We start from the raw sequence: 23,052 nt of genomic DNA, 5'->3' as shown, positions 1-23,052 counted from the left end.
AGAAATCCCATTTTAGACGAATGTTAATGGTCAATTTTATCCTCATTTGAAAAAGGCCATTTTGGCACCCATGCGATGTCACTCCACGTGATGTCACAGGGACCTAGATGCTATACGAGTAGTCAGGAGTTTTACATCGCCTGAGATTACCAATGCATGCATGAGACACTGAGCTCAGGGAAATATCTCTTAATAATCACCAATTAAAACTGCCTACGGACGGAAAGTTTCCTTCATTTGATAAGGTATTAATTATCCTTATTTAAGCCAAGCGCTACCTGCTAGCTGGGTAGTCTGCAGCACATAGCAGCCTGCATGTATAGGTGCTTATAGCCTCACACCAAGGTGGCCTCACACGGCGGCAGCCAGAACCAGAATGATGTCACACCGGGCTTTTCCCAGAATTCACACAAAGCCATTGCATTTTCACATGCTTGAAATTTTTCACTTTTCATATAATGGCAAAAAATAGATATCGTCATTTAAAAATCTAAAAGCGTGAAATCCGTACTCCAGGAGTAACAATCTTCCGATTTAGGCAATAAAAAATTATAGGAAACCACCCTATTGCTATTTCAGCAGTCACTTCTCTTCCCTCGCATCAGCTAGAGCCAACGTCCGCTCGTTTGCATTGAAAAATCCATGACAGCTATACCCGACGTCAGGTGTCATGGGTTTGAAAATTCGCGTAGGCTCCACCTGACGTGCGGCGCGAAAGGGTTAAGTTAGAAAATCTGACTGAAAATAAAACTAATAAATATTTAATACAAATAGGTGAGTAATATTATTTTTGCTTCCTTATCAGCTCAAATAGTCCACAGGTAACAGAAGCATGGGGCTCCAGTAGTAGTAGCAGTGCTGGCAGCAGTCAATGGGTGCACAACTATCATAAACAGAAAATTAATAGAGTGATTTTTTTGCCTAGGGTATACACTCTAAATAACTTCATTATTGATTACATTATTGCACGTACAGCAGCAAAAGTAACTTCAATTGGATTTAATAATTCATCAAGTGCATGGTTGCCCAAATAAATGTCCGAAGTGCCAGAGGGGCAGCCCTGGCCTTGCATCGAAACTGATTTAAAATATGTATTTTGATTTGAATGTATTATCAAATTACATAATATTTTCCAAAAGTATTTTTGTTTAAAAATACAAAATACGTTAAAATTCCATTTTTGAATAATTATATAAATTACAAAGGTATTGAAAATACATAATTAAATTACATGAATTTAAAATACTTTCAACCTCTGGGTATAATAAAGACAGATTCCATAAAGTACAAAATGCAAGACGGATAAGCATACTTAAGTAAACAAAGCCTAAATAGGTTTCCACTGTTTTGCTTTTTCTTGAGTTTGCACAGGTCTTTCTGAGCTGAAAATCATATAGCCCTGAGCACTGAAATTTAACACCAGTCAATAAATATGAAAACCAACCACGAGTACGAAATTTCATGAAATTTCGAGCTGGTGGGTAACATGCCGTGGTAAGGTTGATATGCAATGACCCAGAAGGAAGTTAGATTGCAAAAGAAAATCGTGACTGGAACGATGATACATCATTAAGAATATAACATAGAAGAAATCATCGCTTTTCGACACCGAAGAAAACACATTTCCACTAAAAGTAAATGCCTTGGTATGAATGCATTGAAGACACTGCGTTAAGGATGACTGATAGAAGAAATAACTCACTTTGTGATGTCGTTTATGCCTTTTTTCGTGTTTGTCTCTCTCCCTCTTCTTCTTCTTTTTCTTAGTTCTGCGATGTCTTTCGTCGCTCCCTCCCATCGCTGTTCCGCTAGTCAGGACTCTCCGATTGCCTTCCGAGCTACCAAGACCTACGGGGCCGGAAGAGGGCAAGGATATCCTAGAATTTTCTTCAGACCCCTCTCTACAAGTACCAGTTCCCTCCTCAAACACCCGTCTCTGACCTTCAATTCTCCCAACAATTGCGTCCTTATCCACTTCTTCCTCGTCTTCAACAAAAGAAGTAGTAGCTACACTATAATTGGACACCGGTGGGCCAGGCGAATCGCTGTGCTCCGGAGTTGAAGAGCTACCGACTTTGAGAATCAATTTCAGAGCCGGAGGTTTCTCAACAGATCCCAAATGTTTATCTGTAACAAAAGTTTTCAGGAAAAAGCATTTCAATTAAGATCTCAGAATAATTATCATGAATTGAGGTATGCGTCACAAATAATTCGTTCATTACATTTAATTTTAAACGCTGAAGCCCATTCGAACGGCAAAATATAAACTTCCAGAATTCTCTGGGTAAAAAGCTATCTAAATATTTTCCGTTTAAAAAAACCCTACCAAAAGCATTTCTCTCAAGTAATCCAGACGATAGGTGCATCATAAAATAACATAAAAATGACGATAAATGTATAAAATAATAAAATTCCCCGGAGAATGACAAATTTAACTTACCTTCATACCTATCCCTCTTCTCAGACTTGTGTTTCTTGTGCTTTTTGCTACCCATTAAAAAAAATAACTGAAAATGCTTACAAAAATAAAGTTTTGTGTGTTTTCAAATGATTCTGATTATTGATTAACTTTTAATCAAGTAAATGCCGACGAATGACAACGAGACTGACGGGACGCCATACCAACTTCATTTTTTGAATTCTAGAGAGCTCTGATGGCAAATATTTTACTTGCGCATTGTCGCAGTCAATTGGTAAATCTATGCATGAAGAGATGAAGACAAGAGTGGACAAGAGCAGACAAGAGTTTATATCGTTTATATTACTAGTGTGGAGTATTTATGCATGAAAAGATGAAGATGAAGCGCATGAAGATTGATGAAGATGCATACATGCAAAGTAGTTGATGAGCAGGGAACGTTGTGAACGAAGATAAATCATGGATGTTTGAAAATTATTGAAGACATGCAGAATATAATCCTGTCAGCTGTTGTCTGATATCGTTAGTATTTCATTTGAAACAGTGAAGGAACACGTATCTTATGAAATTAAATCGATGTACACACAGCGGATCAATTGAAACGGAAATATTTTTAAATTGTGGCATCTTCGTTATTTATTTTCTGCTTTTATTTGTAGCTAAATTTTAGTTACACGATTGTAAAGCTTTTAGTATTTTGCATCGGAATGCGTCAGCGCCTTCATTTTTATCAGGTTCATCCTTAAGAACCGTTGGCGACCGTCGTCATAAACTATCTTTCGCTATGTCAGCAACTTCGTTTCACACAAATATGGTGTTGGACCCGTATCACGGACTTGTGATCTGGTATAATCGAATTTTATGATTAACGATGAATTCATGTAAAAAAAAAAACTCTTGGAATTATTTTGTGTTGTTAAGTTTCTGTATTTTATATCATTCGTACTAACTGCTACGCTTACGTACTTCCATAAGATTTGAATGCACATTCAGCGATAATCAAAAGGTACTTGGCAACGTAGCACAACGAAGGTTTATTTATTGGTTTATGTATTTGGTCGATGTACTGTTAAAGACGTGTGCCTGATAGGAAAGTCTGAAGGTTGAAGTGCTTTAAGTATCTAATCCTCAAGAGTGAAACTTTAATAATCTGATTGTCGACGGCTAGCCGTTATCACAGCGTAGGACGTGAGTGTGACTCACCTCGGAAATGTTGTGGTATGTACTTGATGAGATTCCATAATTTTATTTCATTCAACGCCTAAGAATCCTATCCTATAAACTTCCTTTGCGTTAAACTCGAAGACTCTTGACATTTGCATTCCAAGTTTCTTTCATATTCCTTTCCACTTACTTAATGTCATGTTATTTGCCGATGTAAATTTATGTGATTCAAACGTCGCACCACCTTTCGCAAGTTGACTAGCCGTTGTTAAATCAATTTCTTTCTATTAGATCCGTGTTAAGAATTACCCATTGAATTTGCTTAAGGATTTTGAATATTGGGAACATACCATTCCCGATTTTTTTATCAGAGAGAGATTGGAGGTTTTGTCGGGGATGTTGATGTTTTTTACCTTAACATTTTAAAATTATAAAGTGGCGGGAACAAGTTACACTGGCCATTTCAGAGTTGTCTAGTAGGAGTGGAAATTAGAAATCTGCCATGGGATTTTTTAAATGATCCTCTGTAAATATTCCCATAAGCGCTTCTACTCCTCTTTTTACAGTAATTTATTCATCTACACAGTCCTAATCTATTCCTCACCACAAATCCTATTATTGATGGCCCTTCCTTATATACTAATTTCTTATTTTAGTCTGTGTGATTAAATGCCAGTAAAAATTTAATGAAGGAGCTAATGATTTTAGGTTAGTGTGCACTAAATTATTTTTTATGCCTTGTATGACTGAAAATGCAAATTACACATATGTATATATTGGTGGATGTAAACTAAGAAAATGTATGGACTGTCCACTCTGTTATTCCTTTTTTCTTCTTTTATTCTTTATTGCTTCCTAGGCACTGCTCTATCGCTGGAAATGCTACAAGGTGATATTGAAGTTGAGGCTTGTAAATCACTGCTGGCTCCCTCGCTGAGCATGGGACCTGCAAAGATGCCCTACAGAGAATTTTCTTAGTGTTGGCAAATCCTTTCTCCTACACAAAATATCTTCACCTTCCCCATATCAATGGGCCAAACAATCTGCATCCAGTTATGAACCCATGATAATAGTGGCACAGCGAGGGAGGGGGGTTTTGGGGATAAACCCCTCCCCCCCAGAACTCAGAGAAATTCTAAAATTTAATCCATCTAATTACTTAGTAGGATAAATATTACTTGCAGAATAGTGTAAGGATTAATAAAGTATCCCTCAGAAAGCCATAAAGCTCACAATTTTGAACCATTTATCTTAATAAATTTCTTAGGGGGGGCGACCGCACCTCCCATATTCCATAACCCCCAGAATTAGTTACTCCTAAACCCTTAGTCTGAGTTGAGCTCTTATCTCTTCTATGCAAACCAACTTTCAATTAGTTTGAAACAATGGAGAAATGACTATACTATTGTATTACAATTCTCTTTCGAAGCCTAGAAGTTCTGAGATTGTAACTAAAATTATGCATCCATCTTTTGAGAAAAAAATCACTGGGAATATAAAAAATGTACTGGCCATGTAGGAGGCAAGGCAGTCTACTTCAGCTAATTTTGGATCCCCAGCAGCTCATAAGCATCATGTGGGAGCCATGTAATATGTATGATTGATCGCTAATTTATTTGATGGACCCATTGTTGCAGCAATATGTTAATGCCTTTGGCATTTACATATTTGACCCACTACGTTCAAATTTCATCTTGATTTTCTCCCTTTAGACTGAATATGGGCCTAAATGAAGTTTAATTTTTTCATGTGTGAGGGAAAGATAAAGGTTAAGTTAGGAACCCATGGGCTTACATAGGGATCAACTGTTTCGTCCGAAAATTTATTATGGTAGAAAGTAAGTTGGTTATATCCGTTGTTAGCTACAAACTAAATGTGTAAATGTACGAGATCATGAATTAATATTGGTAATTTTACTAAATGTGAAGATAGCATTACTGTATCTGGTATCTTTTCTGAATACACATACCTCGATTGATGTATCTTTTACCTAGTGAAAATCTCTATAGGATTTTGTTTTCTTATAGTAATTTGACAATGGGAAGCATTAGGAAAATTTTATGTTCCTATAGGAAACTTTTGTGTTCCCATAGGAAACTTTTATATTCCTATAGGAAAATTCCAATTTCCTATGTTAGGGTCATTCCATTTCAAATCAACCAGGCCCTTACACCCACCAACTCGGATTTTCATGAAACTTGCCATTGTCATACATTCTGGTATGATTAGAGACTCTGTTCAAATTTAGCCTCCAATTGTTAATGAAATATGAGTAATTGAAATTTGGGTGTGACCCCTAAATTGCTGCAACGTGCAACGCATGGTGATTTTAAACTGTGCCATTTCCATGTGCCTTGGAAAAGATGCCATTTTTTCCCGTGACCATGAATGAGTACTTTTTTTCCTATAAGGAATGCTGGACTCGTGATTTTTTTTCATCAGGACCTTTGCTCATGCATTAATGATTACTTTAAGCTGAACCATGATTTGTTTTCGTATGGCCTTTCTCTGTGAATGCTGACAATGAAAAATGGTACAAGCGAGATTTTTTTGTAAACTTCATTTTTTTGCAGCTGAATTACTTCATGCAGTGAATATTTAATGATAATCGTGGGATCATTATGGACTACTTAGCTTTAGAAAAAAAATCATGCCTTTTCATCTCACAGGAATGGAATTATGGACGAAAATAAAAATCGCCGTGCGTTGCACGTTGCAGCACTTTAGGGGTCACGCCCAAATTTCAATTACTCATATTTCATTAACAATTAACAATTGGTGGCTAAATTTGAACACAGTCTCTAATTATACCAGCATGTATGACCATGGCAAGTTTCATGAAAATCCGAGTCTGTGGGTGTCATTTGGTCAATATATTGGTTGATTTGACATGGAATATAGTAAACATTTTTGCTCATTTGGTTTGTGCTATTCTCATCCCAGTAACAGGTATGTAAATAAATGTGATCTATGTATCATTGACGTATTGGAATGAATTATGCACGTAATTAGATATTCAAAGACTATGAATTCTCCTTCATGGTGTGAATTAATGACAAAACATATTCTTAACAATTCTTATGAAGTAGGTGTTGCTTTATAGAAGATTGGTGGGTGCATAGTTTCGTAGCTTACTGCTCCATTTTTTCCATGGAATGGCATAGGGCATTTCATGTTGCTTGTGTAGTAGTCCACCGCTTTTCACGGCCCAACACTAGCTATTCGCATGGAGAGTTAGCGAATGAGAATCTTAGATGGCTAAGCCAAGGCTTCCGACTGAGAGAATGGCCGTATGAACTGCCATATGTTGATCATTGTCCGAAATTTCAGAATATTTGTTCTTGGCAGGTAGTGACAAGGGCAAACCCAGGATCAAAAGAAGAGGGGGGGCAAGCGGAGGTCATTCAGGTTGTAACACAGAAAAGGTTATGGAAACCTAAATTTAAAAAAAATTACCTCAGCGCTTTATTAGATTTTGTAATTATTTGCTTAGAAAAATATTTTTATTTTTATTACATGTTTTATTCTAATACATATCACTTTTCTTGAATGTAAAGAAAGATTTTCAAAACTTTCTTTGAAATAAATTTAATTTTGCTTCTATGGGGGGGGGGGGCAGCTGCCCTCTCCTGCCACCCACTGGGTACCCCCATGGATAGTGATCTCAATGTATGTGGCAGCCAGTAATGTTCCCCTAATGAACGCCACTAATGAGTCTTCCTAGATGGTAATTGGAATATCTAATAAAATTTTCTTTACACAGGTACTAAATACTGGTAATGTGAAGCAAAGAAGAAGAAGAAAAAGCCGTGGCCATGGATATGAAATCTTTCTCTCCTTCATGCAAAGATAGAAGTATTTTAGTGGATGTGTTATCTTTGGTGTTTGGTCTTGGTGCATGGGTGTCTGTTACCGGATTTTGGGTTGAATTACCCATCTTGATTGAGAATTTACCCGAAGGGTGGCGAGTCAGCTCGCAGCTCTCTGTGGCCATACAGTCAGCCAACATAGGTCCCTTTCTTTGGGCAGCGTTGCCATTGCTAAAAAGAGGGCAGCATGCTGGAGGATTCAGCATTAAAACCAGACAATATTTTACGTATGCACTGCTATTAATGGGTGTAATTGCAAACATCCTCTTGGCATTTAAATGGGATTCATCTGTAATGATTGGTGGAAATCTCCACTCAGTGCCTTTGATTATACTCATGTTTGCAGTTGGTTTAATTGGATGTACATCTCCTGTGCTCTTTATGCCACAAATGGCATTATTTCCTCAGGTTCATCTGATATCATACCTAGTAGGAGAAGGGCTTGGAGGATTTGTTCCCAGTATTATTGCTTTGATTCAAGGAATTAAAAATGGAGACTCTCAGCCTCGTTTTAGTGCAATGGTGTATTTCCTTATTATATCTTCTCTAATGCTGCTCTCTACTATCTCTTTCTTTCTTCTTAATAATCTTACTGCTGCAAAGAAAGTAATGATCAATTCAAATGTAACAAACTCAGAAGTTGTTAAAAATACGGATATTAACCATGTTGGAGGAATTGAAGATCCTACTTCATTGGAACCACGGAGAGTTGAATGCATGTAAGTATAAATAGCATAAATAATTGCATCGGGTTAAAAATAATTGGGTTAATAAGATAAGCAAATTAATTCTTTTTCAAATTGAAACTTGAAGTTGTACATGGTGGAAGGGGAAGTTTTATTATCAATAACAGGTACTTTGTTACTTCCCCAATATATTAAAAAATTTCAACAAGTTTTGGCTGTTACACCATTATCAAGTACAGAAAATATCAATGTGAAAATAAGTAATAGGGACCTAGGGTAGTGACCTCAGCTAGGTGTGAGTCCCTAGTGGCGGTGCTTCAAACTAGAAGCTCCGCTGCATGAGGAGCTTCTGTCGAGCAGCATTTCTAGCATTGATAGGTGTCCACATAGCGGAGTTTGAGCAAATGATGAGAAAGAAGGGAAGGACTAACAAAGAATCTATTGTCCAGCCTAGTATTGTCCTTCTCTCCCCATTGCTTCTTTAATAAGGGACTACCAGTGACTGTCTTTTTTTGATAAAGCCAAATTCCCAATTTTCTGCCTTTCATAGCATAATTATGTACCAAATAAACCATTTCAGATATTTTAAAAGGTTGAAAATATTTTTTTCTGTCTTTAAATGAAAAAATCTGGAATTCAAATTGAATTTTTCTATTTTGTGAAGAGGAGTGTCCGTAGTCTTGCTACAAGTTTTCTGCACACACAGATTTTTTAAGCAAGATCAGCCATTTGCATTCATTTATTGCAATCTCCTAAGCTGCTGAAGGAAGTTTTCTTGGAAAATAATCATTATTGTTCTAATCAAACGAAAATGAATTTTATCAGTTGTGAGGCTCTTCTTCAAATTCTACTTTTATCCTTTAATTTTCCCTGCTCTTAAAATTTTTAATCCATGACTATACACGTGTAAATAATAATAATTTACTTTTTCCAAGGAGAGTAATAAATAATAGAAGTTCCCAATTATCAAGGTGAAATATTATGTACAAAGTAGGGCCTTCCATCATGCCTCATCAGCCTAATTATTCAAGATGGACCTCTGTTGTGGGAGGAGCAAGTACCAACACTCGCGAGTGGGTAACACTCTGAGGAATGTTTGTAGGGAGATTTTCAAAGGAGGCTTCCTGGAACCCTGAAGAGAACAAATATCCTTGTGTGTGGCATTTGCTGACTTGAAGGACATCCCGTACCAGTCAAAATGAAATAAAATGTTCTTGCAACTTAAATGAATATGAATGACCAACAATGGCACGGTCACAGTCCTATAATTCAGTATTTTTTATAAGCAGTTTTTAAAATTTTCATTTTTCCTTGACAGTGGTGTACTCTTTAACTTTAATGAAGCTTTTCTTTGATCATATTTTCAGAGAAAGCAGTCCTGAAAGAGGAGACATGATTCCATCCCAGATTAAAGAAAAGAATGAAGTTGACCTTATCATTCCTGAAAGTAATAACGCACAACTGAAGAAGAAAGCTATTAAAATATTACTTATTCAGGGATGGATTTGTTTCTTCTCCAGTGGGTTTTTACCAGGAGTTTCCACCTATGCTAGTCTTCCACATGGCAATGAAGCTTTTCATCTCTCATCAACATTGGGTGCAGCAGTCGTTCCAATTGGCACATCAATTGCATTTCTTAACAAGCAACATCCAAAATTGACCTTAGTCGGGGCTGTTGCTGCAATTGCTTCCATCTTATCAGTGTACACGATATTAAGTGCAGCATACTCCCCGAATCCTCCATTAGTGGGCACAGAAATTGGTAAAGTGTTAATAGTGAGTACTATATAAACTTTTAAGGAATAATTTTCATTCCAACTGTAATTTATTGCAGAGTATACAACCCAATAATTTAGAATTCTTCACTGTCACCACATTTTTGACGGCAGAGTATAAGCTAACATATCACTATTTTTTTCACTCACAAGTTAAATTACATTATTATTTAAATTACAATAAAAGTGACTGAACATATCCCAAGACATGATCTGCTGCCATTGGAATGTCTTGACCTCGTCAATAGACATGGCACTATTAATGTCTTAACCTCCGATCAGTCAAGCTGCTGCACTATGAGCACCGATAGATACATTTTTTTTTATTTTTTAGTCATTATAATGCTCATATCTTGCTTTATGGCTAAAATTTATATGTTAATAGGCATTACCTGATTTGAAAATGTGTAATTATTTACCAAATTATCACTAGTGCACCAGCCCAACTCGCAAAGTTGCGACTGCTCGAGAGTCGAGAGAATTTTACCATGATTTTTATGGAAAAAGGTGAATTCAGTACTATGCACCCTATTGTAAAAAGGGTATAGTTTCCAATAGGTGTTACATTGGTGTTGGCTAAATTTTTCACCATAGCACCATTCCGATTCTTTGAAAAACCTCAAATTACAAGGATTCTCTCATGTAAATACCCGTAAAAACCGATTAGGTCAAAATTTTATTTTTATTGTTTTTGATGTCATAAATGCATATTTTCAGTATTGTATTATTGTACTGTAGTATGAAAAACGTTATCAAGACGTAACTTTGGAGCTGTAAAGTATTTGTAGGTACTCCCCATACATTTGTTCTTCCAGTTACCCATGAACCCCATGCATGATGTCAATCCATATCATAGATGTAAGTACATATTCAGCTAGACTGAACTTTGTGGTATAAGTTGTTTATAATGCCAAAGGTCATCTCAGAATCTACCTTTAAGTTTTGATGCACATACAGGTTACTAATTTCAAATATCACCGTGGCTCATTAGTAACAGGTCTAAATTTTCAGAGGTTAAATTTTGCTTCCATGAAATACAAAATAGATATATGAAGTACATTAACTCAAAACTTTCATGCAGTAGTTTGCATTATATCTATAAAGGAGTCTTATATTCTAATAAGGCATAATTACGAAGGAGTTGAGGATGCATAGCCCCCCAAAACAAGGAAAGGAAAGAAAAAATCATATATCGTTGCCTGAATTAGTTTAATGAAACATACATGAGGGCAGTAGCGCAGCGAGGGGGGGGTTTTGGGGGATAAACCCCCCCCCCCCCCAGAGCTTAGAGAAATTTAAATAAAGATTAAGATTAGATAAAGTTTAATCCACTTTACTTAATTTGATTGATGTTACTAATAGAATAGTGTAAGGATTAATAAAATATCCCTCAGAAAGCCGTAAAACTCACCATTTTCAACCATTTATCTTAAAATTCTGCAATTTATTAATCGCACACCTACCGCTTATCCTGCTGGGTATACCATACCCCCACACATCCCGGTATTAGCAACCCCGCGCCCCCCCCCCCCCCCCAGTCTTAATTCCTAGCTGCGCCTCTGCATGTGGGCTTTAGATGAAGGTGCTGCACTCAATCATACATTTTACTAGCAGGCCACCCGGCATTGCTTGTGAAGGACAGTACCTAACTTGGATCTTGGAATTCATGGTTACGTAGCAGGATTTTTAGATGAAGGAAACAAAGCATATATGGTGACCGTTGAATCTCTAGTATCCCAGGTCGACTCAAAATCGATGTAAGGTGGTGAGTGCAGTGGCTTAGCCAGGGGGGATTCTGGGGGTCTGGACCTCCCCCCTAAATGTAAAAACACAATTATTTTCCTTCATAAAAGAAAACAGAATATCGAAAAATTATGAATTTACAAAATATTTCTTTGACAAATGAAGTTTTTTCGATTATGAAATGTGTTCAAATTAGTTTAAAACCCATTTCTTAGTACCCCGTTTTTAAAAAACTTTCCCCCGTGGTTTTGGACATCCCCTGAATGAAATTCCTGTCTACGTCACTGGGTGAGCGGAAGATACTGAACATCAAATGGAAAAAAAACTATTTCCTTACACTGCAAATGGAATCAGCTTATACCCAGCTCCAAGCCGTTGATCGTTATGCATTCCCTACATGGGTAGACCAAAAAGTCGCGTGAAAGTATACCTCAACAAAAAGGTTTGCACCGAGAGGATCAATATTTGAGTGTAGCATCTTTTGAGTTATGTTTTCCCTTTGAAAGTGTCAAGAGGAGTGCCTACCCGGAATGATGTCTAACCACAGAACGTCACTTATTGTTAGTTTCACTGTCAATTTTAGTGATCTCTCTCTGTTTGAAATTTTATCATCAGATTTAAACAACGTTCATTTATGGAGCAAAGAGTGGAGATTCGAACTTAATCTCGGCAAATGCCCAGCGGTACATTTTTGCGGAGTCGTCCAACTATAACCATGTTTATGCTGTGGATAGTATTGGCATAAAGGCAACAGACGAAGTGAAGTACATGGGAGTTACGATAACTTTGAAATTCTCATGGGGAACACATGTAAGGAATATTTTCGGCATAGCCCTGAAGAATTTAGGATGCATCAAGCATATTGTGGGAAGATTTGAGTGGTAGAAGAAAGTAAAAGAAAGGTGCTCTTTTGCCGTCCGACCACACCTTGAATATGCAGCAAGCTTTGTGGAATCGGGGCAGAGAGACTTAATCCACAAACTGAATATAATTCAAAAGAAAGTTGCGCAATTCGTCAAATACTGCTACGGGCGAACAGACAGCATTACCCAGATGTTAAGCCAATTAGGCAAGGAGCCGCTAGACTCGGAGGCTGCACCCTAGGCTTAGATTGCTTGGACAATCGAGAATAGATATCTTTAGGTGCAACACAGAGAACATCATCTTAGATCCCCACAATACTTCCAGGTCTGATAGAAGTGATAAATTAACCTTTTCGCTTCGAATGACGAAAATATGCGGCAGGATGTTTCTTTACCCGGGAGACGAAAGCCGCAAATTTTCATCAGAGATTTTTCTACCCAGGCGAATAAATGGCAACAATATATATATGTTTCCTTGCTCCCCCCTTTTATGACATTCGAGGGTTCACGAAGTCTTAGTTTCAGGACCCAAAAAAGCAGGACTTATGCCATACCCTCGATATCTGGGAGCAGGTACCCGGACCCTTCGTCTTATATTACCCCTCTTTGTGGTAAGGGACTGCGGTCATTCAACTGTTCATTCAGTCAGTTTTCAAAATAAATATTTGTTCATTTCAAAAAATTCAAACTAATAATTGAATTCTTTGTCTTTTGAGTAGTGTTTACAATTTTTAAACGAAATTATATGATAAATATTAACTTATATCTCGATTTCAGTGTAAACATCCACATGGAAATTGTTGCTGCATTAAATGCATTAATATTGACGATAGAGCTTCGTTCAAAATTTAAAAATTCTCGGAATAAAACAAGGAATTCAATTTGAAGTCAGCAATTTACGTGCAACCAACAGTTATCGATATAATTAATTCATTTAAACAAAGCATGATTGACCGTGAACCAATGCCACTGGCAGGGTTATAAACCCTGAAAGGAGGGAGCCCAACTACCCTCGGAGTCTGAGATATTGCAGAGTCCACGCTAGAATGGGTCAAAAAAGGTTGGTGCTGAGATTGTGTGATTATCCACAACACCCTTCTTAATGAACGTTTTGCAAAAATGCTCCGGGACGGAAAAGTCTCTTTGGGCTCAGTCCAGTAGTAGTGCTAAGGAGAGAACTTTATTACTGTCTTGAAAGAGTTAAGAGAGAGATTTTGCTGAATTGATAAATATGGGAATTTGCATTCCCCCAGAACCGTAAAGGACTTTAATAAATGCTAGTTGTTATTTTTTTTGACCATTTGCTTTTAATATAAATAGGCACCTGGTGTCCAAATTCCCCTTGCCACACACCTTTTTAGGCAGTTTACGGGGTAGTATGTAGATGTAGCAGTTATATGACGTGACTTAACAAACTGTAATGAGAAAACAACACGAAGGACATGTCAGAAGAAACGGAAAGTAGCACTATGGGCTTTGGGAGCATGAATACATTTACAAATTAACTTTGGTCACAATCCATGCAGCTGTAAAAAAAACGCATAGCAGACCGACAAACAGACATCCTCTTTTATAACTATATAAATTATACATTGTAGCATATAATTAAATATTTTAAAAATTCATGTGGCATACTTGTTTAAAATTTGTTAACCTAACATAAAATGATCTTGGTCCCCTTTTATCAATCCATAATCTTAAGCTGTTAACAAGCACATTTGCTGTTGTACATAGTTAGAAGGCTGAGGTAGAAGGAAACCTGAATGGCCTAAATTATCCACTGAATTTTATGAAGTGTCCTATTCAGTTGAAAAATTAATTTGGCATTTTCCGAACATAAATGGTTGCGTGAGGTGTCTCTAACACCCCAAAAGATTTCCTTCAATTCCTTTAAAACAGTATATATTATTTCAACTCGCGGCTGAGCTTAAAGCCACAGAGTGCGTCCACCGGGTTGCGGATGGTGGGTCGACCTTTAGATATAGAGGTTAGCTGCGAGATAAGCGAGTTCTCTCGTCGAATAAGCAGTCGTGGACAAAAAGCGGCGGTATTCTGAGGGGGTATTGGGCTACCCTTGGGTAAGGTAGGCCATTTAAAAGATACCAAAACCTGTGAAGATACCGTGACTTGGCGACTGGGGGCCGCCAATAATTATGCCTCTCATCACCCGGGGGAGAGGGCAGCAGCTCTTCTTCACATGTGCGAAGGTGGAGACCATACTGGTCGGTACAGCGACACACATTCCACTACGGGCGTGGTAACATTTACTTTAACGGCTGTAGTACTGCGATGTGGAAGGCAAGGGGAAACCACCACATTATCATCCCGAGGAGTCACAGCTACTCCACTCAATTTATATAATGACATGATGGAATTCTCTCGGGTAAAATATTCCGGAGGTAAACTAGTCCCCCATTCGGATCTCCGGGCGGGGACTACTCGAGAGGGTACATCGGTCAAACGAGATAGAATGTTACGGATAGGAACATGGAACGTCAGATCACTTCGTACCTGCGGTAAGCTAGAGAACTTGAAGGTGGAGATGCGAAGAATGAACCTCGATGTATTAGGCATCAGCGAAATGAAGTGGCCCCAGGAAGGAGACTTTTGGAGTGGAAGCTACAGAATGATACACACGGGATCGCTAAATGGTAATGCTGGAGTAGGCATAATGCTTAGAAAGAGCGCCGGGATGCGTGTTAAAAGCTACCTGCAGTTTAATGAAAGGATAGTAATGGTGAAGATAGATACTAAACCCGTAGCTACTGTAGTGGTACAGGCTTACATGCCTACGTCAGATTATGAAGACGAAGAAGTAGAAGATGTCTACCAAGATATAGCGGAAGTTATCAAGCAGGTAAGAGGGGAAGAAAATCTTATTATTTTAGGGGACTGGAACGCTGTCGTCGGCGAAGGTCAAGACGGAATAATAACTGGGAAATATGGGTTAGGTAACCGAAATGAAAGAGGAGAAAGGCTACTTGAATTCTGCACGGAGCACAGGCTAGTGGTTGCCAACACTTTATTCAAAAATCCCCTGCGAAGAAGATACACGTGGAAGATGCCAGGAGACCGTAGAAGATTCCAAATCGACTACATTCTAGTGAAACAAAGATTCAGGAACCAGGTGAAGGACTGCAAAAGCTATCCAGGGGCAGATATCGATAGTGACCATAACCTAGTTATGATGAAATGCCACCTTAAATTTAAAAAGTTGAAGAAAGCCGTGAAAAACATATGGCAGGTTGAAAAATTGAGGGAGGTTCAGCATCAACTGGCTTTTAAAGAGGCTGTAGAAAATAAAATAGGGGAGGATCCGACCAACAAACCAATGGAAGAGAGTTGGAAAACCATTAGAAGTGGTCTGCAGGCGGCAGCTGAGGAAGTTCTTGGTAAAAGAAGAGTCGTTATGAAAAAACCATGGATCACGCAGGAAGTATTAGATCTCATTGAAGAAAGAAGAAAATACAAGGCTGCGAAAACAGAGGAAGGACAGAATCGTTACAAGAGGATAAGGAACGAAATATGTCGTAAAGCGCGGAAGGCTAGAGAAACGTGGATGAAAAGCATTTGCGAAGACGTGCAAAACAATCTTAAACATGGAAAAGTAGAGGCCGCTTATAGGATAGTGAGGAACCACTTTAAGGAAAGGGGCGTAAGATGTAATACCCTTAGGGACAAAAACGGAGAGCTATTGATTGAAAACGAAGAAAAAGGGAAGAGATGGAAGGAATATCTGGAAGATTTGTACAAAGGAAGTCGCCTCAGAACGAATGCTATCGAAAACGAGAGGGAAGTGGATGCCGATGACATGGGTGCCCCAATTTTAAGATCGGAATTTGATGCGGCTGTAAGAGACCTCAGGATAAATAAAGCGTCTGGCATTGATGACATTCCTGCAGAACTAATCAAAAATTCAGGAGAGAGGACGTTGAGCCAGCTATACAAAATCATTAGTGAAATGTATACGACAGGTGAGATACCAAAGGATTTCGAGAGGAACATTATAATCCCTATTCCTAAGAAGAAACGAGCGGAGAAGTGCGAAGATTTTAGGACCATAAGCCTTACTACACATGCATCAAAGATACTGACAAGGATCATCTATAGAAGAATAGAACGAAAAGCAGAAGAGTACTTGGATGAGGACCAATTTGGATTCAGGAAAAACAAAGGCACAAGGGAAGCAATATTGGCCCTAAGACTGCTCATAGAAAAGAGAATGGAAAAGAACAAGCCAACATTCGTTGCGTTTGTGGACTTAGAGAAAGCATTTGATAACTTGGATTGGAGCACAATGCTTGGAATCCTAAAGGAAATTGGGGTTCTTTATAATGACAGAAGAATCATCCACAGTTTATACAAAAACCAAATAGCCGTGATAAAATCAGGGCCCAGCTGTGAAGAAGCAAGAATTAAGAAAGGAGTGCGACAAGGCTGTACATTGTCACCCGTAATTTTCAACGTTTACATTGAAAAAGCCATTAAGGAAATCAAAGAAAAGGCATTGGGAGTGAATATCCATGGAGAAAAAATAAGCATGCTAAGATTTGCCGATGACATAGCCGTTATAGCAGAAACAGAGAAGGATTTGAAAAATATTCTGGTTAATATGGGTAGGGTAATGAGTAGATATCAACTGAAAATAAGCACGAAGAAAACCAAGATCTTAGTATGCAGCAGAAGAGAAGAAGTCAAGACCAACATTAAAATAGGGAGGCAAAAACTGATAGAAGTGGATGAATTCTGTTATTTGGGAAGCAAGATAACTAGTGACGGGAGAAGCAAGAAAGAAATTATCAGCAGAATAGCCCAGGCGAAGAGAGCATTCCACCAAAAGAGAGACCTGCTTACAGCGGGAAACTTAAATATGGATGTAAAGAAACAATTTATAAGAACCTACATCTGGAGTATGCTCCTATACGGAAGTGAGGCATGGACAATGACCGCAGCGGAGAAAGCAAGGATAGAGGCCTTTGAAATGTGGTGCTACAGAAGAATGATGAAAATCAAATGGATCGACCGAGTTAGTAACGAGGAAGTCCTAAGAAGGGTAGGAGAGAAGAGAAGCCTCATGAAAACCTTAATAAGAAGACGGAACAACCTTATAGGCCACATCTTGAGACATGATGGCCTGATGAAGACAATCGTCGAAGGACAGACGGAAGGCAAGAATGGAAAAGGAAGACCTCGAACAAAATATATGGAACAAGTAAAGAGAGATGTGAAAGAGAAGAAATACGTAGGAGTGAAAAGATTAGCTGATAGGAGAACTGAGTGGAGAGCTGCATCAAACCAATCCTAGGATTGTTGACCAGTGATGATGATGATGATGATATTATTTCAAAAGTTTACATCTCGAGGTATCCTTAGTTTATTTAGGCATTGCTATTCTCAGTATTTTAAACCATTAATTTAAATTTAATTTTTTTAAGAAAATATTTTTGAATGCCCTGATTTCCAGTAGGCAGTTCATGTTCCTCCGGAAAAATTTTTTATGCTCCAGTCAAAGAGCACAGTTGAAATATTGAGATAAATATGCATGGCATATGCTTTTATATCATATTTTCAACGTCGACTTCTATTTGCCTCACGTAAATACTAATAAGTGCACTAAAATAATCTACTTACCGATATTGAATGTATTCCTGAGGCAAAATGTACGATGAAATTACGATTTCTTATAACTATTGAATTACTCCTTTCACAAATGATGTACAGCATTGGAAAGGAAAACTATTAAATTTTGCAGTCCCCAACAAATTTCAATATAAATGTTGTAAACTATTTATTTGCCTCTAATCACTGCAAAGTTTCAGCAAATGTGTACCACACATTAATTTCTTACACACTTCACAGTATGTTTTTGTTTTTATATCTTTACCTGTTGGAAAAAAAACATATCTTCCAACTTTTTCCTTGTTTTTCTCCTCATCCTCTTCTCTGGCTCATTTTATCATATAGATATAGATATCATTTAGATCCATCTCACCTTCGTATTCCTCTATTTATTCAAGTTTCTGGAGATCGTGTTCATTGTCGATCTAATTTTACTGCATGGGAAAGTTAAGGATTGAGTTATCTCACAAAGAAAACTTCTTTGCAATTTTGATTGTGAATTGGAATACCTAAGTATAACGAATGCATTGATGTCAGCAGTGTTTGGCAAATGAAATAAAATGGCCATGGACCATCTCCTGATGTTTCTGTTTGTATGATAGGTGCTGCCTATTTTGTCTACTGTGCTAACACCTCCTTTAGTGCAGTTATATAAGGTCAATATTTATGGCTTTCTTTTATTTTCTGTTCGTCTTGGATTCGTTGTAGAAATAACTGTGTGGATTGTTGGCGAAAGAATTACCATATTCCTCCGAATATAGTGCCCCTCTGAATATAGTCCCCCCCCCCCCCCCTAATTTTGAGGCTTGAGTTTTGGGAAAAAATTTTTAAAAATGGGTTTGAATATATTCCCCCCTTAACTTTTATCACGGGCATTTTTGGAAAAAAAGGGGGGACTGTATTCAGACAAATACGGTACATCTTTGGTTGCTACCCTGAGTAGGTACATCTCTAAGTTCAAATACAATCGAATTTGTCAATACAAAAATTTTGATGCTATATTTTGCGGGGTTGGAAGGTAAATATTGCCTATGTGAACATCTTCTTTGAAAAGGAACCAATTGCTCATCATCTTTTTCTCATGGCCCAACTCTATAATGTTGCCGTGTATTACGAGCAAACATCTCAAATACATCTCTACTTGGTGCTAATTTGTCACTTTTCATTTTCTCTTCTCTAGTAGTCATGCTGTCAAAATGAAGAGATAAAGGGAAAAGAGAAATACATATGTTGTGGCTCATGGAGGAATAGCATATTTCCACTCCTAATCCACTGCGGTTCCACAAATCTAAAAAATTCTGTAACTCAGTTTTATTTGCCCCGGCTAAAAGTAAAATACCAATCAGTAATTCTAACTCTTCCCTGTATGTTTCACTATCTCTTTTACGAAAATAATTTTCAGTGACTTTCTCTACCTGAATATTAGTGCGATTTACAATTTTCTCACCTTTCGTTCAATGAACATCATACGAAAACCAACTATTCGTGTTTTGAATCCAATTTTTTTGCTAATAAGCCCACTCCTCTCAGTAGCAATGCTACACTTTTATGTTCTTATGTTTGGTCTTGATCTCTGCGTATCCCACATTGTAACTCCATACTTCCCAACATACACAAGGTCCCATCCCTTTTACAAAAGTTCATCATCTCTGCACTGTTGTTCAGTGTGTCATTCGCAGCTATATGACACCCATCTTCTTTTTCATCAGAATTTTCGTCAGAATCGATCTTCTTCCCTCAAAGATTCATTCAAAAGGCAAAGTACCTTGGCTCTTTCTTCTACACTAGAGGTAGCTGATGTCTAGTATGAATTGAAAACGATGAATGTAAGTATTATAAGGCCAATCTTCAATGGTAAATTCACAGAAAAACATAAATAATGATTTTCATGAATGAGTACTGCACTAACGTAATTGAACGAAGTCTTCAAAAAATCACTTCTAAAACTTCGCATTTTCTACAAAGGTTGACATCAGAAACAAATATGTAATTCCTCCTCCAATTTTTCAATCAAAAGTCAAAGTATACCAGCTTTTTCCTTTTTTGAGAAAGACTGCAAAAATCCATAGTGTACTGAATGAACATGCTGTAAGTATTACAAGATCGATTTTTCGTGGCTCACTTTGAGAAAAAATCACTGTAACATTATTAGAAATTACTAACTTTCTATTTGTTCACATGAATTTAGGCAAAAAAATCTACCAATATGTAAATATTTATTAATTTAATCGTAAAAAGACAACTTTCATAGTCAGTTTCAGAAAGAGTAGCAATCAAATCTGATGAAAATGGCTGAAAAACATTTAAGGCGACTAAAAATATTAGGCGGCAAACCGTAACGAGAATGGTGGCGACGGGGTGTCTAGCGCACCCCACTTTGCAGAGCTTTGACAAAAGTAATTTTTCTTAAAAACTTGCATTGACTTTATAATCATATTTTACAGGTATCCTCAGAAAGCTTAAAAAATCAGCTAGAGGAGGTTACAGATCATTGCATTCACAATTGCAAGAAAAAATTGCTCTTATATAAGGCTGCAGTGTCTGGGACACCCCACGCGACCACTGCCGGGTTAAGAGATAGATAATCACACAATTTTCTTTCTCAGTGTTGATGCTCTTATGCATATTTGAAGGCAAATTCATTACTCTCCAGGTTGTGATCCTGGTATTGTACGCTGGTTTGAGTGCATATGTAAAAGTGAATTCAGCCCGGATATGTCGGCATATTGAAGGCTCTCTACTAAGGAACAGTATTCACAGTGAGGAAGGGAATGGAAGAGGACCATTGTTTTGGTGTGGAGCAGTAAGCCAGGCAGCTGCGGCAGCTGGATCATTGTTAGACTTAACCTTAGTGACAATTTTGGGACTATTCAAATCCTTATAACTAATTCAGCTGTATGGAACAAACTATCTTTTAAAGATTTGATCTCTTGGAGTTTGTATTTATGCATGTTTTTGTATTGTTGCATGCTCTTACGTATGCAAATATTAATTTTTTACTTGTTTTATTACTGAATGGACATTTTTCTGCATGAAAGTTGTAGTAATTCTTGAAAATATTTTTTTAATGCCGCATTAATATAAGTATAGTGCTTTCATTCCCTTATTACACCCCAGATTCTATGGTTGGTTTTGACTCACAAAAGCATGTGCTACATTTACATTTAACTGCCAATTTTCTGGGCTAATGGTGGAAGAGGTGGCACAAATAATTGGAAAACACATACATAATCATTCAGTATCAATAACTCATTATTTACATAAATAAAGCAATGTAATATTATTTGTGCACATTGTCTGATATTTTAGATTGCTTCAAGGACTCATTGAAAGCTTTCCTCACCCAACCATGGATCTTTTTATGTCACTTGTATTCCCACTGCTCTGTGTACCCCAGCGAACTGTCTACATAGGCAAGTGCCTGGCTGATCGCAAATGACTCATTCAGTCTCTACACCCTTCGTCTTCCTTTCTTCCGCTACCCCCTCTGCCCTGACCTTGACTGACCACGGCGTAAACATGCCTGAGTGTGACAAATTCTCCAATTCCCTTGGGCTCTATTCAACCTCATGCAAGGCTGCTGCATTAATTGTGATATGATAAATATGAACATTATAAGATTGTAGATAACATTTTCGTAATTTATGATTGGTTATTGTAGAAATCTTCCTCTGTCTATCAAGATTTTTTCAGCTATTCATCGTTTTCATCTATACCAGAGAAGATGTCCAATCAAACATGAAACATTCCCTTGTCAGCAATTAAAGAAAATAATTACATTTCATGAAGGGAATTCTAATGGAAATACGAACCCTTGTGTATCTTTGCAATAAAATATGATAATCCTGGTATTTTTGAGTCCAGTTTTATTTTTCATAAAGATCACCAAAAACATCTAAGGATGGTGAAACTCATGCTCAAATAATCTGCATCAATAACTTTTTTTACAGGAGTAATCGGGAGTTTACTGTATTATATGTAGTGGTTCAAATACTATGGAAACTGAATCTTCAAATCCCTGAACTATATGTACTTATTACATGTGTATAGGTGTATAGTCTTAATGTACGTATTACATCTGGAAGTCCCCAGTTTACAGATAAAATAGGTTCCTGAAAATTGTTAATGAGTTAGATTTGTATACACAACTCAGAATCTAATGAATAGTGTGTAGTTGCTGAATCTACATCATTCTCAGCTATCTTTCCTGTATTGTAGTGTAATGCATATATGTATTGACCTTCTTTTAAATGACTTAACTAACTGCCACTTCTAATTAAAGTTACATGACTGCTATAACTTTCCTTATAATTTATGAAGCTATGGCAGAATTAATTGTAACCATGAGTATGAATGTGGAGCCTTGTTCATCACTTTGAAACTGAAGTATGCATACTATCCATACATCCCTAGGGACTTAGGTCAATGGTGAAAAGATATGGACCTATGACTGTAACAACCACTTGTAAAAAACCAGCAAATATTTCAATGAACACATAGCAAAGACTCAGAAGTAAGAAAGTCAGAGAAACCAACATCAAAATAACCATCTGGCTTCTCCATTACAATTTTCAAAGGACTAACACTTAAGTCTGAGCTCCTCCTCTTTCATATGTATACATTGCTTTTTGATCTACGTACGTTACAGAATGTTAAAGGATATCTTGCAATTTAAATCAAAATTAGATATGAATGGAAAACTAATGATTTATTTCATAACACATGACATTCTCATTTCATACATTAGAAGGGCTATTCTCCATCAACCTTATAGAGGATTCCAGTAGAAGCATCCAAGGTGACTTTATCACCTGAAATTAAAATTAAAAACCTATGAGAACTTATTTTTATTGTTTCCTATGATTGGAGAATGATTTAATCAGCATAGTAAATGAAAGCCAGAAACAATGATGA

At 37.3% G+C, this 23,052-nt stretch overlaps 3 protein-coding genes across 11 annotated transcripts in view; 1 reads left to right on the top strand and 2 right to left on the bottom strand.

Annotated features, from left to right (window-relative positions):
- The window catches only part of LOC124158139, a 28,903-nt gene extending 26,260 nt beyond the window's left edge, over positions 1 to 2,643 (bottom strand). The window contains exons 1-3 of one of the 2 annotated variants that reach the window (XM_046533334.1): positions 2,441 to 2,643; positions 1,942 to 2,127; positions 1,703 to 1,848 (exon numbers count right to left, since the gene is read on the bottom strand). In XM_046533334.1, coding sequence (XP_046389290.1) covers positions 1,703 to 1,848; positions 1,942 to 2,127; positions 2,441 to 2,495 — 387 coding nt within the window. In that variant the 5' untranslated portion in view covers positions 2,496 to 2,643. Of the gene's footprint in view, positions 1 to 1,702; positions 2,128 to 2,440 lie in introns of both variants that reach the window. The other variant, XM_046533326.1, reaches the window with a different exon arrangement.
- A 94-nt stretch (positions 2,644 to 2,737) lies between these two features.
- On the top strand, positions 2,738 to 21,421 carry LOC124158099 (solute carrier family 52, riboflavin transporter, member 3-A-like). 7 transcript variants are annotated; one of them, XM_046533296.1, is made up of 5 exons: positions 2,738 to 2,941; positions 4,443 to 4,472; positions 7,347 to 8,171; positions 9,506 to 9,914; positions 20,792 to 21,421. In XM_046533296.1, exons 3-5 carry the CDS (start codon positions 7,399 to 7,401, stop codon positions 21,020 to 21,022), a joined length of 1,413 nt encoding a protein of 470 aa, XP_046389252.1. In that variant the 5' UTR covers positions 2,738 to 2,941; positions 4,443 to 4,472; positions 7,347 to 7,398; the 3' UTR covers positions 21,023 to 21,421. The 7 variants fall into 7 exon arrangements, with proteins under 7 accessions (XP_046389252.1, XP_046389248.1, XP_046389268.1 ...); XM_046533318.1 differs by lacking the exon at positions 2,738 to 2,941 and adding an exon at positions 3,432 to 3,637 and having other exon boundaries at positions 9,506 to 9,900; XM_046533283.1 differs by lacking the exon at positions 2,738 to 2,941 and adding an exon at positions 3,432 to 3,637.
- A 1,406-nt stretch (positions 21,422 to 22,827) lies between these two features.
- The window catches only part of LOC124158085 (putative phosphoenolpyruvate synthase), a 37,732-nt gene continuing 37,507 nt past the window's right edge, over positions 22,828 to 23,052 (bottom strand). For both annotated transcript variants that reach the window (XM_046533275.1, XM_046533270.1), the window contains exon 29: positions 22,828 to 22,949. In XM_046533275.1, coding sequence (XP_046389231.1) covers positions 22,891 to 22,949 — 59 coding nt within the window. In that variant the 3' untranslated portion in view covers positions 22,828 to 22,890. The remainder of the gene's footprint in view (positions 22,950 to 23,052) is intronic.

The sequence above is a fragment of the Ischnura elegans genome, chromosome 1 (genome assembly GCF_921293095.1).
Source record: "Ischnura elegans chromosome 1, ioIscEleg1.1, whole genome shotgun sequence".
Taxonomy (NCBI): Eukaryota; Metazoa; Arthropoda; class Insecta; order Odonata; family Coenagrionidae; genus Ischnura; species Ischnura elegans.
This window is presented reverse-complemented; position numbering and strand designations above follow the sequence as displayed.

Bases quoted from the DNA above. Each gene is read 5' to 3' on its own strand.
- LOC124158099 (XM_046533292.1), top strand. From the start codon at position 7,399: ATGGATATGAAATCTTTCTCTCCTTCATGCAAAGATAGAAGTATTTTA. The intron at 8,172-9,505 runs GTAAGTATAAAT...TCATATTTTCAG, and splicing joins CCACGGAGAGTTGAATGCAT to AGAAAGCAGTCCTGAAAGAG. The intron at 9,915-20,791 runs GTGAGTACTATA...ATTACTCTCCAG, and splicing joins AAATTGGTAAAGTGTTAATA to GTTGTGATCCTGGTATTGTA.